Source organism: Phoenix dactylifera, chromosome 6 (genome assembly GCF_051530095.1).
Source record: "Phoenix dactylifera cultivar Ajwa chromosome 6, Ajwa_hap1_PhDact_Kaust_v1.1, whole genome shotgun sequence".
Classification (NCBI taxonomy): domain Eukaryota; kingdom Viridiplantae; phylum Streptophyta; class Magnoliopsida; order Arecales; family Arecaceae; genus Phoenix; species Phoenix dactylifera.
The window spans coordinates 26,670,312-26,691,151 of record NC_143195.1 but is presented as its reverse complement, the minus strand read 5'-3'; the positions used below and the strand labels follow the sequence as shown (position 1 = coordinate 26,691,151).

The 20,840-nt window shown below is 37.7% G+C and overlaps 2 protein-coding genes across 11 annotated transcripts; one reads left to right on the top strand and one right to left on the bottom strand.

Annotated features, from left to right (window-relative positions):
* Positions 1-114: 114 nt before the first annotated feature.
* Positions 115-11,853, top strand: LOC149753380 (1-aminocyclopropane-1-carboxylate oxidase homolog 1-like). 3 transcript variants are annotated; one of them, XM_089923927.1, is made up of 4 exons: positions 115-681; positions 4,946-5,267; positions 7,076-7,156; positions 11,014-11,853. In XM_089923927.1, exons 1-4 carry the CDS (start codon positions 179-181, stop codon positions 11,320-11,322), a joined length of 1,215 nt encoding a protein of 404 aa, XP_089780053.1. In that variant the 5' UTR covers positions 115-178; the 3' UTR covers positions 11,323-11,853. The 3 variants fall into 3 exon arrangements, with proteins under 3 accessions (XP_089780053.1, XP_089780054.1, XP_089780055.1); XM_089923929.1 differs by lacking the exon at positions 11,014-11,853 and adding an exon at positions 9,676-9,816 and having other exon boundaries at positions 133-681; XM_089923928.1 differs by lacking the exons at positions 7,076-7,156; positions 11,014-11,853 and adding an exon at positions 5,494-5,832 and having other exon boundaries at positions 123-681.
* LOC149753379 (1-aminocyclopropane-1-carboxylate oxidase homolog 1-like) lies at positions 8,373-15,091 on the bottom strand. 8 transcript variants are annotated; one of them, XR_016395758.1, is made up of 3 exons: positions 14,315-15,086; positions 13,917-14,149; positions 12,294-12,383 (listed from the first exon to the last, which is right to left on the bottom strand). XR_016395758.1 is itself a non-coding variant. In XM_089923930.1 (2 exons), exons 1-2 carry the CDS (start codon positions 14,830-14,832, stop codon positions 8,551-8,553), a joined length of 672 nt encoding a protein of 223 aa, XP_089780056.1. In that variant the 5' UTR covers positions 14,833-15,091; the 3' UTR covers positions 8,373-8,550. The 8 variants fall into 8 exon arrangements, 4 of the variants coding, with proteins under 4 accessions (XP_089780056.1, XP_089780058.1, XP_089780057.1 ...); XR_016395759.1 differs by having other exon boundaries at positions 13,917-14,189; positions 14,315-15,084; XM_089923930.1 differs by lacking the exons at positions 12,294-12,383; positions 13,917-14,149 and adding an exon at positions 8,373-8,704 and having other exon boundaries at positions 14,315-15,091.
* Between the last annotated feature and the right edge of the window lie 5,749 nt (positions 15,092-20,840).

Here is a 20,840-nt window from a genome sequence, read left to right as displayed (position 1 = left end):
AAAATCGGTGATACATGCAGCAGCGGGGAAATAAATAATAATAATAATAATAATAATAATAATAAAGCGGTAAAGAAGCATCCACTGAAAGTTGTGGGGACCACTTTGCCATGATACATGTTTACTGTCATGCTGTTAAACCTCACCTACCATCTTCCACCCAGCCCGGTGGAAAGCCATGTCCCCCGACTACGACCGGGCCCGGGAGATCAAAGCCTTCGACGAGACGAAAGCCGGCGTGAAGGGCCTCGCGGACGCTGGCATCACCAAGATCCCTACCTTCTTCTTCCAACCCCCCGACCACTTCGACGATATCGATCCCGCCGATGCTCGCCTGCAAATCCCCGTCATCGACCTCCGAGGCGTCGACTCCGGCGGCGCCCGGCGGGAGGAGGTGGTCGGCGAGGTGATACGGGCGGCGGAGACGCTGGGGTTCTTCCAGGTGGTGAACCACGGTATCCCCGCGGCGGTGCTCGACGAAATGCTTGCAGGGGTGCGGAGGTTCCACGAGGAGAAGGCCGAGGTGAAGAGGGAGTACTACTCCCGGGATTCGAGGAGGAAAGTGAGCTTCTACAGTAATTTTGATCTTTATCAGGCGCCGGCGGCGAATTGGAGGGACTCCGTGTTCTGTTGGATGGCGCCGGAGCCTCCGGAGCCGGAGGAGTTGCCCCTTGCTTGCAGGTATTCAATCTATTTCAAAAGTCTAAACTCCCTTTAATTCTGTTTCTTGAGATTAGATGCGAAAGGAAAAAAGGAGAGATTTTTCTTGCTTGATGGGACTGAGAACATTCCTATCAGATTGCTGATTTTATTGAAACGCGCCGCCGACTAAGAATTGAAACTGCTGCAGCTTTTGTTAAATTCCTTGCCTAGTTGCTTTACAAAACCACTTCCAACATGGATCTGGATCCAGTAGTTCCTTTACTGGTTTCCAAGCTGTAATAGATGCCGAGAATCTTCTTCTAGATTACTGCAGTGACCTCACAACTGGTGACACAACATAATTTCTTCCACAAGTTTATCATTTTAGGGAATTTACCTGCCAATGTTTATAAGAGGACACCCTTATTTTGGATCATGGAGAAAGTCTCCATATTCTCTTATCCAGATCTTTCTAAATTTCTTTAGATTTTTTTTCTAGACAAAGTAGATCTTCCTAATTTTCTTCCTTGTAATTCCATTCTTTTCTAATTGGATTATAGCAAGGAGACTTCGCTGAAGTTTCTCATTCTATTCGATGCACCTGGTCATGCCTGCCAAAGCGTTGGACTCTGAATGTAGTAATATCTCTAATATTAAGCTGATTTATCCTCTTCCCCTTGGCAATGGAACAGATAAAATTCAACTCATATTGTCTGTATATTGTATCTCATATTATTTTGGCACATTCCATATATCTTTATATATATATATATATATATATATATATATATATATATATATATATATATATATATATATATATATATCTTTATATATATATATATATATATATATATATATATATATATATATATATATATATATATATATATATTGAAATCTTTAATTCCAGATTCCTCTTCATCAAGAGCATTTATTAAACAATGCCTTTGTAGTTCAGTGGTCATAGTGGTGCGCCACCTGACCAACAATCTTTAGTTTCTGTCATATATATTCCATCTTCATTAGACTACTTTGGAGCAGTGCGCTAGTTTGGGATAGTCCTCCATACCAAGTTTCCATGCTGAATATCAGCCATTTCGTGGTTCACGGTTAATAAGCTCTCTATCAGATGCATATAACTTTTATAGTTCTGGTTTCTGTATCCTTTGCACTAGATTGTAGCTGGGCAGCTTTCTTAGCGACTAAGGTTCCATTTGGGGAAGCTTTTGGAGGGCCAAAAAGCACTTTCTGGCCCTCCAAAAGCACTTTTGGTAAAAATTTCAGGAAGCTGTTTTAGCTTTTTTAGAAAGCTAAAAACAACTTTATGGGAGAAATTCTATTTTGGAGCTTTCCGAAAAAGCTGTTTTGAGCTTTGTCGGAAAGTTATTTTTTTAACCAAAATACTTGTAATAAAATATAACAAATATATACTTTATAATCTGCTGGTGCCCTAACAAAAAACTCTAGCCGTGGATCAAGCTTTCGTTCGTGCAAAAAAAGGTATTCTTGTTTTCTATTATTGTATTATACTATAAATATAATATTATGTTACATTATATCATAATACATTAATATGTTATGTTAAATAATTTAATATTATATTATATTATGAAAAATTAATGTACACTAATAATTATAATATTTTGTACCTTTATTATTGTATTATACTATAAATATAATATTATATTACATTATATCATAATACATTGATATATTATGTTAAATAATTTAATATTATATTAAATTATTATGCTGTAGTATACAATGTTATATTACTATATTATAATAATATTATATTAAATTACAGTAATTTTATATTATATCATATATTTATGTATTAATATATATTATATTTTATTATGCTCTGTTGTATAATACTATGCAATATGGTAAATTTGTCATTACAAAAGTACTTTTATAGTTTGTTTACCAAATATATGTTAAAGTGCCACAGTACTTTAGAAATATAGTTACCAAACAGCAAACAGATTTTTATAAAAACTTTACTTTAGAAGGCTCTACTTTCAAAAGCTCTACTGCCAACAACTCTCTTAAATGGGCCCTAACTCTGTTTGCATAGTTGGTAACTTTGTTATATTGATACCTCAGTTTTGACATCTTATTTAGAAAGAAAAAATTTTATCCAAGTGATAAAAGGGATCTTACAATGGTCTCCTGATTCATTCGAGATGAATTTTGGGCACTCCATCTTCATCTCATTATGATCCACCTGGGAATTTACAAAAGACCAATCATATCAATTGCAACTCTAGTGGCATTGCTTGGATCGGGCCTATTTTGCTTGCTTCTGATTGCAACTCTGCTTTCCATTGGTCCGTCTGTACTTTGTTGGCAAACGACTGAAGGAGAACACTGAAACCACCACACACAATTCTGCCAATTGAACTACTATGCACAAGTACTTCAGTTGACTACACAATTCATTGGATATTGGGATCTTTACTTTTCTCACAGACCTAAAATTTACTGCAGATTTTTGAACTGAAAAGATGCAAGCAATAAATGAAATAACAACTATAATTATGTAGATCATGGTGATTTGTGATCGTAGTAATTTAAATAGTATCTATAGAAGTAGGAGGAGCAAGAATAATTAGAAGAAGGTAGTTTGTATTGAATGAATCTACCCACTTTAACAATCTCTCTTCATTGTATTACTGGGTGAATTTCATATCAATATCCTTTTGTTAATTAGGAAACCACATAAAAATTTTAGTAGATAAAAATTATTTGTTGATTCAGGTTTACCTCTTCATTCAACATCCTGGAGTAAATTTAGCTACCATGTCATATGTCTGTGTTTCTCATGTTATCCCTATTTATGAAGATAAGTGTACATCTGATGAAATAGCGATTGATAATCTTTGTTTAAAAAAAAAAGAGGTGCCCCAGTGCTCAGAAAGGAAGATGACTATCCCAAAGATAAAGCAGCCCAAAATCAAGGTCTCAACTATGTCAGTCTCTATGCTCAGGTATCAAGTGGAGGGCACAGTTGCTTTCTGGGTCCTGTACTTGTTGACTTATGGTTGAGGCAGTCTTTGTTCTAGGGTGCAGTCTTTGTTTTGAACCTGATCAACTAAGCAGCTGACTGCTTCCATTGTTTTTTTTTGCTTCATCATGGCCGGGAAAATAGTGATTGATCACCTAAAACTTCTTTTTTTTTTTTTTTTTTTTTTTGGTAAATCGGCCGCTCACACATGACGGGCGTGAAGCTGGCCTACAAAATCAGAAAACAAAATGCTACGCAAGGACGCAGGCACAGCATCGTGGCCCGCCCAAAGAAAATCTCCCGAATGATGAGCCGCGAAAGAAGCAACCCAGTCAGCCGCACCGTTTGCCTCCCGATATACGTGCGAGGCTTGGTAGGAGACAGTCTCCCCCAGCGCTCTACGAATATCATGAAGCAGCGGCCGGTCCTCGACTGAGTACCCCCCTTCCCGGATCCACCCAACCACCGTGGTCGAGTCTCCCTCGAGAAGGAAGTGACCCTCACCAAGTACCCGCCTCGCATAGGAGACACCCTCCCAGGCCGCCTGAAGCTCTGCGGTCGCCACTGATGAGTCAAAAATCCTGCGTCCACCTGCCGCCACAAGTCTGGCATCATGATCCCTAATGATAAATCCCACACCTCCGCAGCTCCCATCCGCTGATACACTGCCATCGAAGTTCACCTTGAGAAAGCCAGGGGGTGGGGGCACCCAGGATACAAGTATCGTTCTAGACCTAAAACTTCTTTAATAGAGAAGTAAACAACACATAATGAGGTATATAATTCAGATTTCAGGAAATACAACAGTAATCATCTCAATGGGCTTTTTCTTTCTATCTTTGTAGAATTCAATAAACCTTATCTATAAACTAATTTTCACTCCTAAAAAAATGGGTGATTTCTGCAATGTTTTCAACAGATCTAAAGTGTACCAATTATTCTTGCACCCTCAGGATCAGAAGCAAATTTAGAGTCACATGAGTTCCTTTTGAAATGTATACCATTTTTCTTTTTTTCTTTGATAGGAATTTATATTAGATCTTTAATTTATACCATTTTTTACTAAGAATTTGCCTGTGACATGCAAATCATTATTATGAATAACACTATTCTTGTTTTGACTTCATTTTTAATTGGAAAAAATGGAATCGAAACAAATAATAATGTTATTCATAATATTTATTTGCATCACAGGCAAATTCTTCGTAAATGACAGTTTAATTGAAAATCTGAAAACTGATTAACGAACTTTGCTACTTTGCCTAACTAATCCTCTCTTCGAGTTTGTAGACAAATAACCTTTGAATATTCAGATCATGTCAAGAGACTGGGAAATGTTTTGTTCGAATTACTATCAGAAGCCCTTGGCCTTCCCTCCAGCTACTTGAAAGAGATGGAGTGTGCTAAAGGGCATGCCCTTGTTTCAAACTATTATCCACCATGTCCAGAGCCACACCTCACTCTTGGAACTAGCAAGCATTCTGATCCAGACTTCCTTACCATCCTTCTACAAGACCATGTTGGTGATTTGCAAGTACTTCATCAGCAACAATGGGTGGATGTACCTCCCATGGCAGGGGCTTTGGTGGTTAACATAGGCGACCTTCTACAGGTATGTTTCCATCTAAACAACACGTATGCTTGTATTCAGGGACGCTGATGCCAAATGTCTTATGAGATGCATAATATTCACATCTAGTAAAATTTTTCTTTTTAGTGACACTACAGTTTAATCATATAATTCGCAGAATTAAGCTTTTGTGGGCCTTTGTGATTCATTTTGCAAGATCTCCATCTTTAAATGTTTCTTGCTCTTTTGAATGCCTTACTGTATGCAGTTGATCTCCAACGACAGGCTCAAAAGCGTCGAGCACAGAGTGCTTGCGAACAATGTAGGCCCAAGAGTTTCAGTTGCATGCTTCTTCACCATGCATCTTTACCCATCCTCAAGGCTATATGGTCCGATCAAGGAGTTGCTATCTGATGAAAGCCCGCCATTGTATAGAGAGATCCTACTCAGGGATTTTATCTCGTACTATGACTCAAAAGGACTCGATGGACAATTAGCTTTAAGTTATTTTAAGTTGTAATGAAGAGTGAACAGAACCTGTATCCAAAAAAAAAGGAGTGATCCAAAACATTTGTATTTTATATAAAAATACAATGATCACCTGCTCAAGAAACATCTTTAAATTAAGGAATTACAAATACTTAGTGTTGATGGTAATAAAATTAATTCATCAATTGCCTCTTAATATATACAGCAACCGACATCTTGAAATTAAAAGTCATTATGGAGTGAAAAAGATAATCGGGACCATAGTTGGCTGGTTTTAGTACCATTACATTATATAAAGAAGCAGCAATCAGGAACTTCAACTCGAATCTCTCAATAAAATTTAAAAAAATAAAAAAAATGAGAATAGGATTTATGTTCTTTTTTTTATTGATGATCCACACCTCAAAAATTGAGGTACATAATCTTATTTATAATAGTAGCGAGGTCCAGCCTTATACACTTTGGATTGGATTCCTCTTTTAGTTGTATATTTTGAAAAATAAATATAACTAATAAAAATAATTATAAAAAATACTAAAATTCTAAAAAAAGATAGGTTTTGATTTTTATATCAACTTTGCTTTCATCGCTTTGCCTAATTCTTCATATATTGAAAAATACGCCATGTCAAAATCTTTTTCGAAAAAAAAAAATTATTTGATTCGCTTGCTTTAGAGCACAAATGATAGAATTGTAGTATATTTCAACCCCATAAGGGGTTGGCCAAAAGTTATAAATCTCAAAAAGTTACCTAACTTAAAAAAAAAAGATCATTTTAATCAGGGATCGTATGACCAAGTTATTGTCTCTAAAAGTTTGGTTTGCTACTCAGCTCTATTAAATCCTTCTTATAATGGCCAAAATAATCAACATCGAGTTGGGTGATTCTTCTAGATACCTGAAGTGGCCAACATGATCCACGTCAAGTTTGGTGATCCTCTTGAATATCCATAGTGGTCAAAATAGTCCACATTAATCTAGTGATCTTGTTGAATACTTTTGGTGGCTAAAGTGGTCCACATGGAGTCTGGTGATCCTCTTAAATTAAGACTTCCCTTGTTTAGGAGATTTAGCTCCTGCTAAGTAAAAACGGAAGATGGAAAAATGCTTGCTTCCTTGCCTCACGGTTGAACCACTTGGTTTTGCACGAAGATGATTTTTGGCTTTGGTCATCTCATCTCAAGATATAGGAAATAGCTTTGCTATAGAAGTTGCTGGTGCTTGTGTTTATAGACATGATGTTGGAGAGTTAGATAATATTCTCCCCTTTTTTAGTAATTATTTGATAGATTTTCACTATTCTTCTTATCTTATTCATATTTCATCACTTCAATAATTGTTTGTGCCTTTAAGGAGCACAGAGGGCTGCACATACGATGGTAAAGAAAGCAAAGAGATTCCTGACAAAACCCAAAAAACAAAGATACAGAGATCCATACAAGGTAAATGTTTTCTCATCATGCTGTAGCAAGCAATAGTGTACCATGTCAATGCATTTGGTGAGTTGTGCAGTCTTATCTTCATGTGTTGTATTGTCCCTTGACATAAATTGATGATATCTGAATTACATTTTAAGGAACTTCTTGCATATAATTCTGCAAAAACAACATTACAATCTGGTGTTTGTGCCATTAGTGGTCATTAGAATGCTTCCCAACTTGTAGAAGGTTTTTTTTTTTCTTTTTCCCTCCAGTTTTAGGGCTATATGGAGCTACTTTTGGTTCCTTATTTGGAGGTCATTTAGTCGGAGTTCTGAAATGTTCTCTTCCAACCACTGTAAATGTCTCATTTTTCCCCTCAACTTGCCGCTTTTTTTCCTGAGCATTTTAAGGGTTCCAAATGATACCCCTTTGTTTTGCGCTACTGCTACTTTTCTTCCTGCAACCCTGTCGCCCCTCCTTTAGGTCCTTGTAGGAGATCTCACACTCTTGCTATGGGTAGCTATGCTTAGTTTAATCAAAAGTGTGTGCAAGATACAACTACCTCTCTTTCTTCATGCTTGGTTTCCTTCTTTTACCCTTTTAACATCCTCTTATTCTTCCATTTTCCACATTTCCCCATCCTTTGCGTTTTGCTCCTTGTTCAGTAGTTTGCTATTTACACAAAGCAACATATATTCTGGCTCTATTTACCTCTTCCACTCTTCCTCCATTCCCATCTATTTCTCTAACCACTTATTTCCTACTCTCTTTCAGCATATATTCTGACTTACTTCCTCTCAATTGCACCCTTACTCATTTGCTCTTTCTCATTATCTTATTTATTTGGGCCTTTCTACTTGGTTGCTGCACCACCTTCTTCCAATAGTACGCTAGTATCATGTTCCCTGTGAATGACCTTTCTTGCATTACGTAGTTATACTTTTTTGTAAGCAAGATTTCTCCAAGGGTCTACATTTGTTGAACCATGCTAGGCCAGTACAAACATCAACACGAGGTCAACATGGAACCCACTGATTCTGTTTTTTTCTGAAATCTGAACCTTTTTATTTTTATTTAGGTATTTTTTTCAGTTTCGAGATGAGATGGCACAATAGGCCCTTGCTAGTAACACTCGATTCCTCAATTCAAGCTTATTTCAGGAACATGACAGGAATGCCAGCATTTGGATTCAAACCTGGTACCTCCCCTTAACAAGACCAAGTTCCTTCAGGCAAAGTATATCTTTCTCGAGTTCCTATTTGACTCTCAGGGCACCATTCCTCAATTCTCTTTTACTTTGATCAATCGATAACTCCTCAAGCAGATGCCTAAGCTGGTCTAATTGGCCTTGTGCACTATTGACACCTATTCCTGAAGAAGCCTTTTTTGTTCTCATTTACTAGTTCCTTGAGCACTTACCTAGTTCTTCGTTTCCAGGAGAGCGGTAAGCTTTTCACTTGCCTCCTAAGTTTTGTTCCAGACCGCAGTCTGGGCAGCAGGGTAGATCCTGTGTTAGAACTGAACAGAAGTGCAACCATGCGCATCAGCCATGCCTGCAAAACACAGAGACTGATGGAAATTGTCTGTCAGTATTAATTTGTCTTCACCATTGTCTTCACAAGTTGCAATTATCAAGCCACTGACAAGCTAGCCTTTGCCATATTTAATCAATTTCTTCCAGCTATGAGTCATTTCTTATGACTATTCTCAATATCACAATACAAAGGTGGAACTAAGCTATGTGTCTGTCAGCAAGCGATGATTAATTCTTAGTTAAATGGATCACTATAAGGCATGCCAATGGACTTGCAACTTTATTCAGGAGCACAACAATGATTTCGCAAAAACATTTTTTCCTAGTTTATTAGATGGTCATGAAGAATGTGCTGCTTCGAATTTGTATGAAGTTGGTATAGAAGCTCTAGCATAGAAGCATTTGACAATATGTTTACCTCAACTCAAGCGTGAAATTATACTTTTCCTGCCCAGTGTCAGTTTTTGGTTGTTGCACTAATATCATTGATGTCCTCATTGTTGCCTACGAAAATAAGATTCTTTTTCTTCAGTGACGCTGAATAAGGCTTTCAATCCAATGATAAGAGATCAAGGCAATGATTCTTATACCACACCACACATGGACCAGTATAGTATAACACAGTACACTCAGTATCTACTTGCAGTTCTGTGATAAAAGCACAAAAGAGAAACATGTTTAATAACTATCATAAGGTTCCAAGAGCTTTGACAAGTCTATCACAAAAAGTTGGAATTCACTTTCTCAAATTCATGTGCATAGAATCAAATAAGCACGATCAAGATTCACAGACAGGCTACTCAAGTAATCTGCCACTCATGATGGTAAAACAGATTTCCTAAAACTGTGCAAGATACTTGACATTTTAAAAGTGTTTATGAATAATATCTCTTTAAAATGTCCTGCTCAAAAAATTATCTAATGCTGGTGCATCATATAGTTAACGTATCTCGTAAAAGAGTCCTAACTGTGAAACTTATGCAACTAACATATTCAAGTCAAACAGAAGTGGAAGGTGATCAACTCAGCTGAAGTTCAAGTTGCTAGATATCCTACAAGAAACATATTGCATTGGAGGAGAATCACAATTCAAGAAGTATTGAAGTTGGTGGGGAGGAGTGGGTGGAGGTAATTTCAGGCGACCATAGGATGGTGCAGCTTGTCTGATACATGAATTTTTATCTTAGCTAGTATCTGTGCCCCTAATTTATTCGATAAGGTATCGTACTATTACCAAAACGTACACAAAGAATTTATTTGAAATTTCTACTTTGCCATCATGAACAACTGTGGTTTTTCGTTGTGGCGATGTGAGGTGAGGCCAAACTGAACCAGTTGCAGCAACGAACTCCCATCAGTCATGATGTCCACTCACCAAAACATTACAAGACACGAGCTTCATTCTTCAATTTGTCAACGAGCTCATCCACAGAGGAAACGATAACACCAGCTTTTCTTTTCTAGATGATCAAAATGCAGCCTATGCAAGTGATGCTTGGTTGACTGAAGGTCATAATTGATGATTCAGCAATCACTTTTCTTCTTTCAGCATGATCGGACCCGACCGGAACCCCTGCTTTAGCCCTGACGAGGACGGACTTGGGCTCTTGGCTTTTGTTCTGTAATAATACTGTGTTGGACCAGGATTAGGTTGAGGGGTGGCCAAATTTTGTCTCACTTGCTCAACTGATACAGCCTTGCTTGGCAAAAGATTGGGTCCATACAGTATATAATCACTGTTCAACTTTCTGGCATGGACAAAAAGAAATTGTCCAAATATAAGACCGAGCCAGGTTTAGTCTACAAATTCAGACAATTTGGACTCTTATCTATGGCTTTTGGAAATCTGGACAATCCAGATTCTTACTACTTACCATAACACTTTTCGACCGGAGGAAATCCATCAGATTGACCTAATTAAAACCATATTAATTTTATAGAACTTTACTCTTAAATTGTATGCAAGATTTTAATGTTTAGGTTAATCAAATCGAGTCAGGAAAAAAATTTATCACTATAGATTTAACCCAAATCGAACCCGAGCTAGAATTTTGCCACACCTAATACCATGGTTTGGAAGCCATGTATTCAAATCATTTGAGGTTATTTTTGTTCTGCAACAGCTTTTCCTCTATCTTCTCTACTCACTAAGCTAGAGTGTAGTTGTAGAACTTCATTATTCTTCATAAAACAGAAATTGATTAGATTAAGTGAGGTCATGGGGCTCATGGATTGTCTAAACACAAATATATTTTGCTAATACGTGCCAACCTGAATATAATCTACCTCTATTTTGATCAAAATTTTTGACCTGAACACAGCCATTTTGTGGGGATTGTTTCAGGTGGTGAACCTTGGGATCACAATTGGTGTACTGGAGGACATGCTTAAAGGTGTAAGAAGGTTCCATGAGCAGGATAAGGAGGAGAGATCAAAATTCTACAGTCATGAATCTATGAGGAAAGTAAGATATACTAGCAATTTTGGTCTATTCAAATCAGGCACTGCCTATCCTGTTTCATCGATGATATGTTGGATACCAACAGTATGCCGTCAATTTGCAAGTATATATTACATCTTAGGTTGGCTATTGATTAGATTAGATAAGGATCGTGAGGCTCATGGCTTGTCAAAACAAAAATATATTTGGTAATAAGTGCCAATTTGAATATAATTTGCCTATATTTTGATCAAAATGTTTAACCTGAACATAGTCATTTTATTAATAGGTGTTGGAATATTTCAAAATTTCAAGTCTGCCCTTCTTTGTCTTTTGTCTTTTATCTTTTGTCTGGTGTATTTTCTTTAGTCCCATATTGGAAAGAGATAAAACTCAAAAGGTCTTTATATAGTCTTCAACCTTTTAACTTGGTGAAGCAAAGAAAGTAAGTAGCCCACGCGCGCATGAGCCCAATAGAGGTCCAAGCCAAAATTGGCAGATTCGATTCGGAAACGTGTTAACCGGGCGTGTCGCGCTCGATCATCGCGTGTAGGGGAGGTGTTCGATAGAGTCACTGCATCTGCGAGTGTACGCTTCGAGATTCATTCTCCGAGGGGCGCGATCTATTCTTAAGGACAGTGAAATTACGCCTCAACTGATAACTTATTTACTTTGGCTCCATCAATACAATCAACTTGAACTGGATTCTTATATCTTTTGCAATGATTTCTACTACTTTATGTCGTCTATGTGATGCCTTGCCACCTAAAATAAATGTGCTACATAATTCATTTTATCTAAAATTATTTGAATAATTTACCCAATCATTTTAGTTAAATAACATTGCTATTTAACTCTTATTACTAATAGTCTTGTTGAATTATAGGAAGTGCCATATATGATATAGCAGATATTGTGAGTTAGTATAACAATTGAGGATGATTTAGAATCTCATTTAAAAAAGCTAGTTGGAAGGTATTATTGAATTATTTTGTCCTGTATAAATACCCAAGATTTTTTTAATGCATAACTTTTATGGAATTAAACACACACCCACATGGTCCTAACATTCTTCCCCCATTTAAGTACCATAATTAGCCCGCGATCAACCTTAAAATGCCCATGCTATAATGTCTCTAGTTTATATGGGTTATAGAATGAGTCCCCTCTAATATTTAAGATGATCACGATTAAGGCCGAGTGCCTCGGAAAGTAGCTCAAAGAGAAAGATCCCCACTTTTTGAATATGATTTGCATACTGGAAGGTTATTTCTCTGCACAAACAAGATGCAGATCCATGAGATGCTAAATGAAACTTAAACGGGATTTTACCAACAATATATCGAATTAAAGTTCTTTTTATATTTTTTAAATAGAAAATGGGAAGTCCCATTAAGTTCATTAAGAGTGTGAATTGAGGTTAATGCCTGATAAAGTAATCAGAAAGTTGTTGAGAATTTGGTATCTCAAGTTAATGTTTCAACTTATTTATAAATTACTTCTAATTTTTTGAGCAAAAAGATGGACAAACTACCATATGTTTAATTAAGAATGAAGTGGGTACAAGAGGGAGAAGAAAATAGAACATGATAGAGAGAGAATAAAGTGAAAAAAATAAAAGAGAAAAATAAATAAAAATAAGAAAGCCCAACAGCCCAAACAAAGAGTTCCCAAGGATCAATCCTACGTACAACCCGCACATCCCAGGTCCAATGTGGGCCACTTGCAGGGCTAGGAGGCCCATAAAACAAAATACAATGTGTAAAGGGCCACACGGATCCTACTACCCATGCGATGGGGGGACCGATTCACTTAACCCGTTAATGTTATCCACCAATGCTACCTCTGATCTCTACCACAAGAACTATTTATTGTTCACCAGCTACCTCCTCAGCCACCCCCTCCATCACCAACGACATTGCTGGTTTGTCTCGAGGCTTCTCTTATGTGGCATGGACTGATGCCCTTATTATGGTTGGCTCGAACTTTGAGAGAGGGAGGCCCACCTATGGCTTCGGTTCTACTCGATCGTATCGGATCCTTCTTGACCTTGTTATCTCCTAATAAGAGGTAGAAAGAATCTCGCTTTAATACCACTTATCATGGACTCGCAGCCTAAGAATTTAAGCTATTGGAAAGATACTGATAAGATACTATGTTTTCGAGGTATATGATATTTCGAAAACATTGCTTCTCATGCGGAAACTAATGTTCAGGAAATCAATATTCGCTTCCAAAGAGTCGAGCACGCGCGCCCGTGGTCATTAGCCTAATTCCATAAAGCATGATTTGGGCTTCTTGGAAAAAGAAATCTATTTAAACAAGAAGACTTGCTTCCACATATCTGATGGAAGACTAAAAAAAAAGAGTTTTAAAATCTTTGAAATACTTAACACATATCACACAAGATTGGTTTTATTTTTTAAAATTTAAATCTTTTCATAAGTTACAAACTCCAAATATGCTCCACTTCAATCAAAAAGGGAGAGAAGGGAGAAGGAGATGGGGAGAGAGGGTGTGTTTTCCGGCCATGTATGCCAAAGAACCCAATTGGAACACACTTGGACCCTCTCTCGCTATCTCTCTTTCTCCCTCAAAATCTTAGACCTCTTCTTTAGAAAGGGCTAGAGAGAAGTTAACAAGGTCCTTAGTTACCCATAGACTATTAAAGTTTTGAAGAAGTTTTTGATAAATCGATATATCAAATTAAAGTTTCAAGTTATCTATATAAATTGGTATAATTAAACTAAGAAAAACTAAGATAGCATTTGATTGGAAAATTAACTGAGTAGAATAAATACACATACGGCAAATTCAATCTTGGACCATATGATCTTGGACTACTACATCCATGATTGCGGGGCTGGATCTGATCCACCATACCCGAACTACAAAGGATCTAAATTTTAATTAACAAAAATGCTTTAGTAACTAAAAAAAATCTAATTGTCAAAAAAACACTTAGCTGGTTTGTTGCATTCTCATTGCTCCCTTTGTATTTTCAGTTGTGAATGGTGCCTCATAATGAACCAATGGAGTGCTGGCAAGTTAGTTGAGCGATCTTTTTTAGAGTGGTTCTTCTGAATTACCGTAGCATTTCTCTCATTTAAAAACTTGTAAACACAAATAGAAATTAAATAACTCGCGATATGAAAGGAGAGTAGGGCGCGATTGCCATCCCAATCTAAACCAACGGGTCAAATACCTGCAAGCCAGAGGCAGTTCATCCGGTCTTGGAGGTTCCGGCGCCATCGCACAGAACATGGTGTCCCTCCAATTTGCCGCCGGCGCCTGGTACAGATCGAAATTACTATTGAACTGCACCTTCTTCGCCGGATCCCTGGTGTAGTATTCCCTCTTCACCTCGGCCGCCGCCTCGTTAAACGTCCTCACTCCTGCAAGCATTTCGTCGAGCACCGGCGCAGGGACGCCGTGGTTGACCACCTGGAAGAACCCCAGCGTCTCAGATGCCCGCCTCACCTCGGCCACAACCTCCTTTCGCCGGGCGCTGTCAGAGTCGGAGCCTCGGAGGTCGATGACGGGGATTTGGAGGCGAGCAGTGGCACCGTCCGAGTTGGAGGGGTTGATACCGTCCAAGTGGTCGGGTGGCTGGAAGAAGAAGGGAGGGATCTTGCGGATGCCGGCGTCGACGAGGCCCTTCACGCCGGCTTTCGTCTCGTCGAATGCTTTCATCGCACCGGCCCGGTCGTCGTCGATGGACATGGTGGCTACTTTGAATTGAGTGCTATGCGTTATGAGAATTGTGGGAGGAGGGTGTGTGGTTTTAAAGTACTCCACTGGGAGGGTGGTGGGTGAGGGGAAGACCTTTTCTGTGGCGGATTTTTCTTTCCAAAATTAGTACTGCGGAGTGTATTTGGAAGAGATCAACATTGAAAGAGAAACAAAACAAACCGGAGTTGGATTGCGGTATGGGACAGGGCTTCTCTCACTGTCGAAGTAACGTGGGCAAACAAAAGACTTATCTGTGGGAAAAATTAAATGCTGCGTGCACTGTTTGGATTTGGAAACGGTCGGACGCCAAAGAAAAAATTAAATACGCATGCGGACCGAAACTCGATCCACATGCGCATTTGAGAACGAAAATAGCCGTATGTATTTGAAAATTAAAACGTCCGTTGGACGTTTTAGGTATTGAGCCAGCGCTTGTCTACGCGCTTCGACCTACCTTCAATCAGGCTAATTTCTTCTACTTTTATTTTTGATTTAATATTAGTAGATTTGTAGGATTTGAAATTCTATTATATAAATTTATTGAATGCGTAGATTTATCTGGTGCTAGAATAGATTTATTTTGCATTAAAATAGAATTATTTGGATGCCGAATGATATATATATAACTCCTTTTAAGATTTTTCATTAATTGCATTTATAGATATATTTGTTTATTTAGATAATATATTGCTAACAATCCAAAGAAGTACTTGTTTATTTTCTGAAGTTGATAACGGGTCCAACCCAACTACCTCTTCCAATACTGAATATTCTGCCTCCACTAGCACACCCTCTAGGACACATGATGAGATAGATTATCATTGTATCCATAGAATCCTAGGTGCTCTTTCTGAGAGGCTGTATGATATCTATTACACAGCCAAGAGTGCCAAAGAACTCTAGGATATGCTAGATAGCAAATATGGTCTTGATGATGCTGGGGTAAAGAGGTTCAAGGCCTCCGACTTCAATAAATTTAGGATGGTGGACTCAAAGCCTATGAACGACCAAATCCATGATTTTGAAATCCTGATCCACCAGCTTAGGGCTAATGGAACCAATTTGGATGAATCATTCCAGGTAGCCTGTCTGATAGATAAACTACCTACTTCCTGGTCTGATTTTGCTAAGACCCTGAGCCATACCCAAGGAGTTCTCACCCTAACCCAAGTCTTGAACTTCATTAGGATTGAAGAGCAGCACAGGTTGAGAAGTAATACCTCTACTGGACCCAAGAATAATGCATATAATGTAGAGGCCCCTCCTAAGAAAAATCAGAACCGACCCTTCCGTAAGAATTTCAAAAAGAAACCCTACAACCCTCGAAAATCAAACCACCACTACAATGGGAAACCTATTCAATCCCAAGAGCAGCAGAAGAAGAAAGAGGAAGGTGGTGCTTGTTTCTGTTATGTGTGTGGTCGGACCAACCATTTGTCTCTCCAGTGCTCCTATAAAAAGACTGCACCTCTTCAATCTAAGAAGAAGGGTCCACACACAACCAGTGCTCAAGTCAACATGGTGACTTCCGGCGCTGGCTCCTCTGAGACAGCTTTCAGGTCTGTTTCCTTCACTCCTTAAGTTAACATAACTTTATAAGCACTTGATTGGTGGATTGATACCGGAGCTGGTATTCATATTTGTTCGGATCGCTCCTGGTTTTTTTCTTACCATATCTCAAATGGAGGAGCTGTGATCATGGCAAACAGCTCGGAAGCACGTGTGCTAGGAGTAGGACGTGTGGACTTAAAGCTTACCTCTGGTAAAGTCCTGTCACTGCACGGCGTTCAACATGTTCCAGTTGTTAGAAGAAACCTCATTAGTGGTTCCTTGCTTATCCAGCAAGGCTTTCGTCTTGTTTTGAGTCCAATAAAGTTGTAATTTCTCATAGTGTAATGTTTATTGGAAAAGGATTCCTTAGTGAAGGATTATTCAAGTTGAATGTAATAGCTCCTTCAATAAATGAAAATTCTTTGATTATGAATATAGAACCCCCTTCTATCTAGCATGGTAGATTAGGTCATGTAAATTATAATTCAATTAAACAACTTATGAACCTAAATCTAATACCAAAAAGTAATCTCAAGGACCATGAGAAATGTCAAATTTGTGTAGAAGCCAAACTCCCTAGGAAGCCTTTTAAATCTGTTAATAGGGATTCAGATCTATTAGAGTTGATCCATAGTGATGTTTGTGACTCGGGTAGAACTTCTAGGGAAGGTAACAAATATTTTGTGACCTTCATAGATGATCTATCCAAATTCTGTTTTATCTATCTAATTAAAACCAAGGATGAGGTGCTCAGCAAATTTAAAATTTTTAAGATCGAAGCTGAGAACCAACAGGAAAAGAAAATTAAAATCCTTAGATCAGATCGGGGAGGTGAATATACATCTAATGAGATAACTCAATTTTGTGAAGATCATGGAATCATTCATGAAGTGACTGTTCCCTATTCTCCCCAATCAAATGGAGTAGCAGAAAGAAAGAATAGCACTTTAATGGATATGGTGAACTCCATGCTTATAAGCTCAGGAGTGCCAGAGAATTTGTGGGGGGAAGCTCTAGTTTCAGCCTGTTATATCCTTAATAGGATTCCCTCTAAAAATAATGATCTAACCCTATATGAAGTTTGGAAACATAGAAAACCTAATCTTAGCTATTTGAAAGTGTGGGGGTGCTTGGCAAAAGTAAAAATACATGATTTCAAGAGAAAGAAAATAGGGCCTAAAATAGTGGATGCCATATTCATAGGTTATGCAGCCAATGGTAATGCCAATAAATTTCTGGTGATAAATTCAGAAGTAAGTGATATTAGTAACAACACTATCATAGAAGCCAGAGATGCAACATATTTTGAAGACACCTTTCCACTTAGGACTAGAGTAGATAGCGGTATAGCTAATAGCTCTAGTAGAATAAGGACAAGAGAAATAGAAGTAGAAGCAGAACCTAGGAGGAGTAAAAGATCCAGGGTAGAGAAAACATTTGGAGATGATTTCTATACCTTCCTTATAGAAGACTCTCCAACTACCTTTGAGGATGCAATGAAATCTTTGGATTCACCTTTTTGGAGAGAAGCTGTGGACAATGAGATGCAGTCAATTATCCAAAATCATACTTGGGAATTGACTGATCTTCCTCCTGGTTGTAAAACTATAGGGTACAAATGGATCTTTAAGAAGAAACTTAGGCCTGATGGCTCTATAGATAAATTTAAGGCTAGATTAGTTGCCAAGGATTTTACTCAAAGACCTAGGGTAGATTTCTTTGATGTTTATACACCTGTAGCTAGGATTACTACTATTAGGGTCCTTATAGCATTAACCTCCATTCATAGATTAGTGATTCATCAGATGGATGTTAAAATAACTTTTCTAAATGGAGACTTAAATGAAGAAATTTATATAGAATAGCCAGAGGGATTTAAAATTCCATGCCAAGAAAATAAAGTTTGTAGACTAGTCAGATCTCTCTATGGTCTTAAACAAGCACCCAAGCAATGGCACTTGAAATTTGATGAAACCATACTGACATTTGGATTTAAAATCAATAGTACAGACGAATATGTATACCACAAGAGAGTTGGACACAAATATGTGATCTTGTGCCTCTATGTAGATGATATACTGATCTTTGGGACAAATCTTCAGATAATTGATGAAGTAAAACAATTCTTAAGTCATAAGTTTGATATGAAAGACTTGGGACAAGCTGATTTAATTTTAAATACCAAAATAATTAGAAGTGGAAATAGTATTGAGCTATCCCAAAGTCATTATGTTGATAAAATACTCATTAAATTCAATTATACCGATTGTCAGCTTGTCTCTACTCCATTTGATCCCTCTACTCATCTTAAGAAGAACTTAGGAACTCCTGTCCTTCAAAGTCTATATGCTCAAATCATAGGCTCACTAGAATTCCTAACAAATTACACCAGGCCAGACATAGCATATGCTGTAAATAGACTTAGCAGATATACTGTTAATCCAAATAGAGATCACTGGACAATATTAGAAAGGATCCTTAGGTATCTTAAGGGTACCAAGTCTTATAGTTTGCACTTTAGTGGATTTCCAGCTGTTCTAGAAGGCTATAGTGATGCCAACTGGATCAGCGACCCTTAGATGTTAAATCCACCACAGGATATGTCTTTTTTCTAGGAGGAGCTGCTGTGTTTTGGAAATCTACCAAACAAACTTTGATATCTAGGAGTACCATGGAGTCTGAACTGATAACTTTAGACACTACTAGCACTGAGGCTGAATGGCTCAGAGATCTACTAATAGACCTTTCAGTATATGAGTCACCTTTACCACCTGTCTCCTTACATTGTGACTGTAAATCTGCAATAGATAAATGCAACCAAGAAAATGCCAATGTAAAAATGAACAGGCGCTTAAAAGTACGTCATAAATCATTAAGATATAAATTGAAAAATAATGTTATTGCCTTGAATTTTGTAAAATCAGAAAACAATTTGGCTGATCAGCTTACTAAAGGCTTGTCTAGAACAGTAGTTCTGGAGTCGTCGAGGGGGATGGGGCTTAACCCATAAAGATTGATCACCACGGTGTGAACCCAACCTTAAAAGGTTCAATGGGTAGAAACAAATCAGAGTGTGACTAAGAGGAGCACTATTTCATGTTTTCCTCATCCCTATGGTGTTAGTGCTCATAAAAGCAAGCGGCAGGATGAGTTCGTTTGTATAACTCTTAATGAGTTCGAGACCTAAGAGGCAGGAGCTTCCTTGCTAGCTTTCTTATTAGGACTCACCTATATGTGCAGTCGTGAGGCCGCGATTATGAGAAATGGGCGATTTCCTAAAAAGCACATGATAGATACCTGCGCATGGCCATATTAGCGCAACCCGCTTAGAACCCAGATCGGGCTATATTATGTGTGCTATTGATTTATTCTGAGCCATGGACCGAGGTTCAAGGTTAAGACCACCTTGACTCCATAGATATATCAATTGTCACTAAGTGAAGGTTCAAACAGAAAGGTACCTACACCTATTACATAATATAAGATATCCAGCATTTTATTTTGATTTTAAAATTATTTTAAAAAAAATTATTTTTTTTGTGGGGGATTGTGGGAAAAATTAAATGCGCACGCGGCCGAGTCTCGGTCCGCGTGCGCATTTGGATTTGGAAACGGCCGGGTGCTAAAGGAAAAATTAAATGTGCACGCGGTCGAGTCTCGGTCCGCGTGCGCGTTTGAGAACGAAAACGGCCGTAGTTTGAAAATTAAAACGTCCGTTGGACGTTTTTAGTATTGAGCCAGTGCCCGCGTGTGCTTAATTATCGCGTGAAGGATGCGGACGCATCCGCGGAATGCGCCCGCGTGTCCGAAAAATGACCAAAATGCCCTATTAAAAACCCCTATATAAACCCTCCATTTCACCCTATTTCAAAAACGAAAAATTATAGAAAAATAGTTGAAAAACTCTGGAGAAATTCTTCCTCCTCTTAGCCACTTTTGCTTTTTGCTTTTATATATTTATTTAGTTTATTTTATTCTTTTCATTCCACTCTTTGCTGGATCTGCAAGTCCGATCGGGTTCGTTTTGACTTCTTCCGAGACGTGCCGAAGAAGAAGTTGTAGGGTAGTCGTATCTCGGAGAAGGATTGCCGGGAGAACCTACGTGGGGGCAAATACTTCTTTGGGACAGCGTCTACGCGCTTCGACCTACCTTCAATCAGACTAATTTCTTCTACTTTTATTTTTGATTTAATATTAGTAGATTTGTAGGATTTGAAATTCTATTATATAAATTTATTAAATGCATAGATTTATCTTGTGCTAGAATAGATTTATTTTGCATTAAAATAGAATTATTTAAATGCCGAATGATATATATATATATATATGTATATATATATATATATGTATATATATATATATATGTATATATATATATATGTATATATATATATATATATATATGTATATATATATATATATATGTATAACTCCTTTTAAGAGTTTCC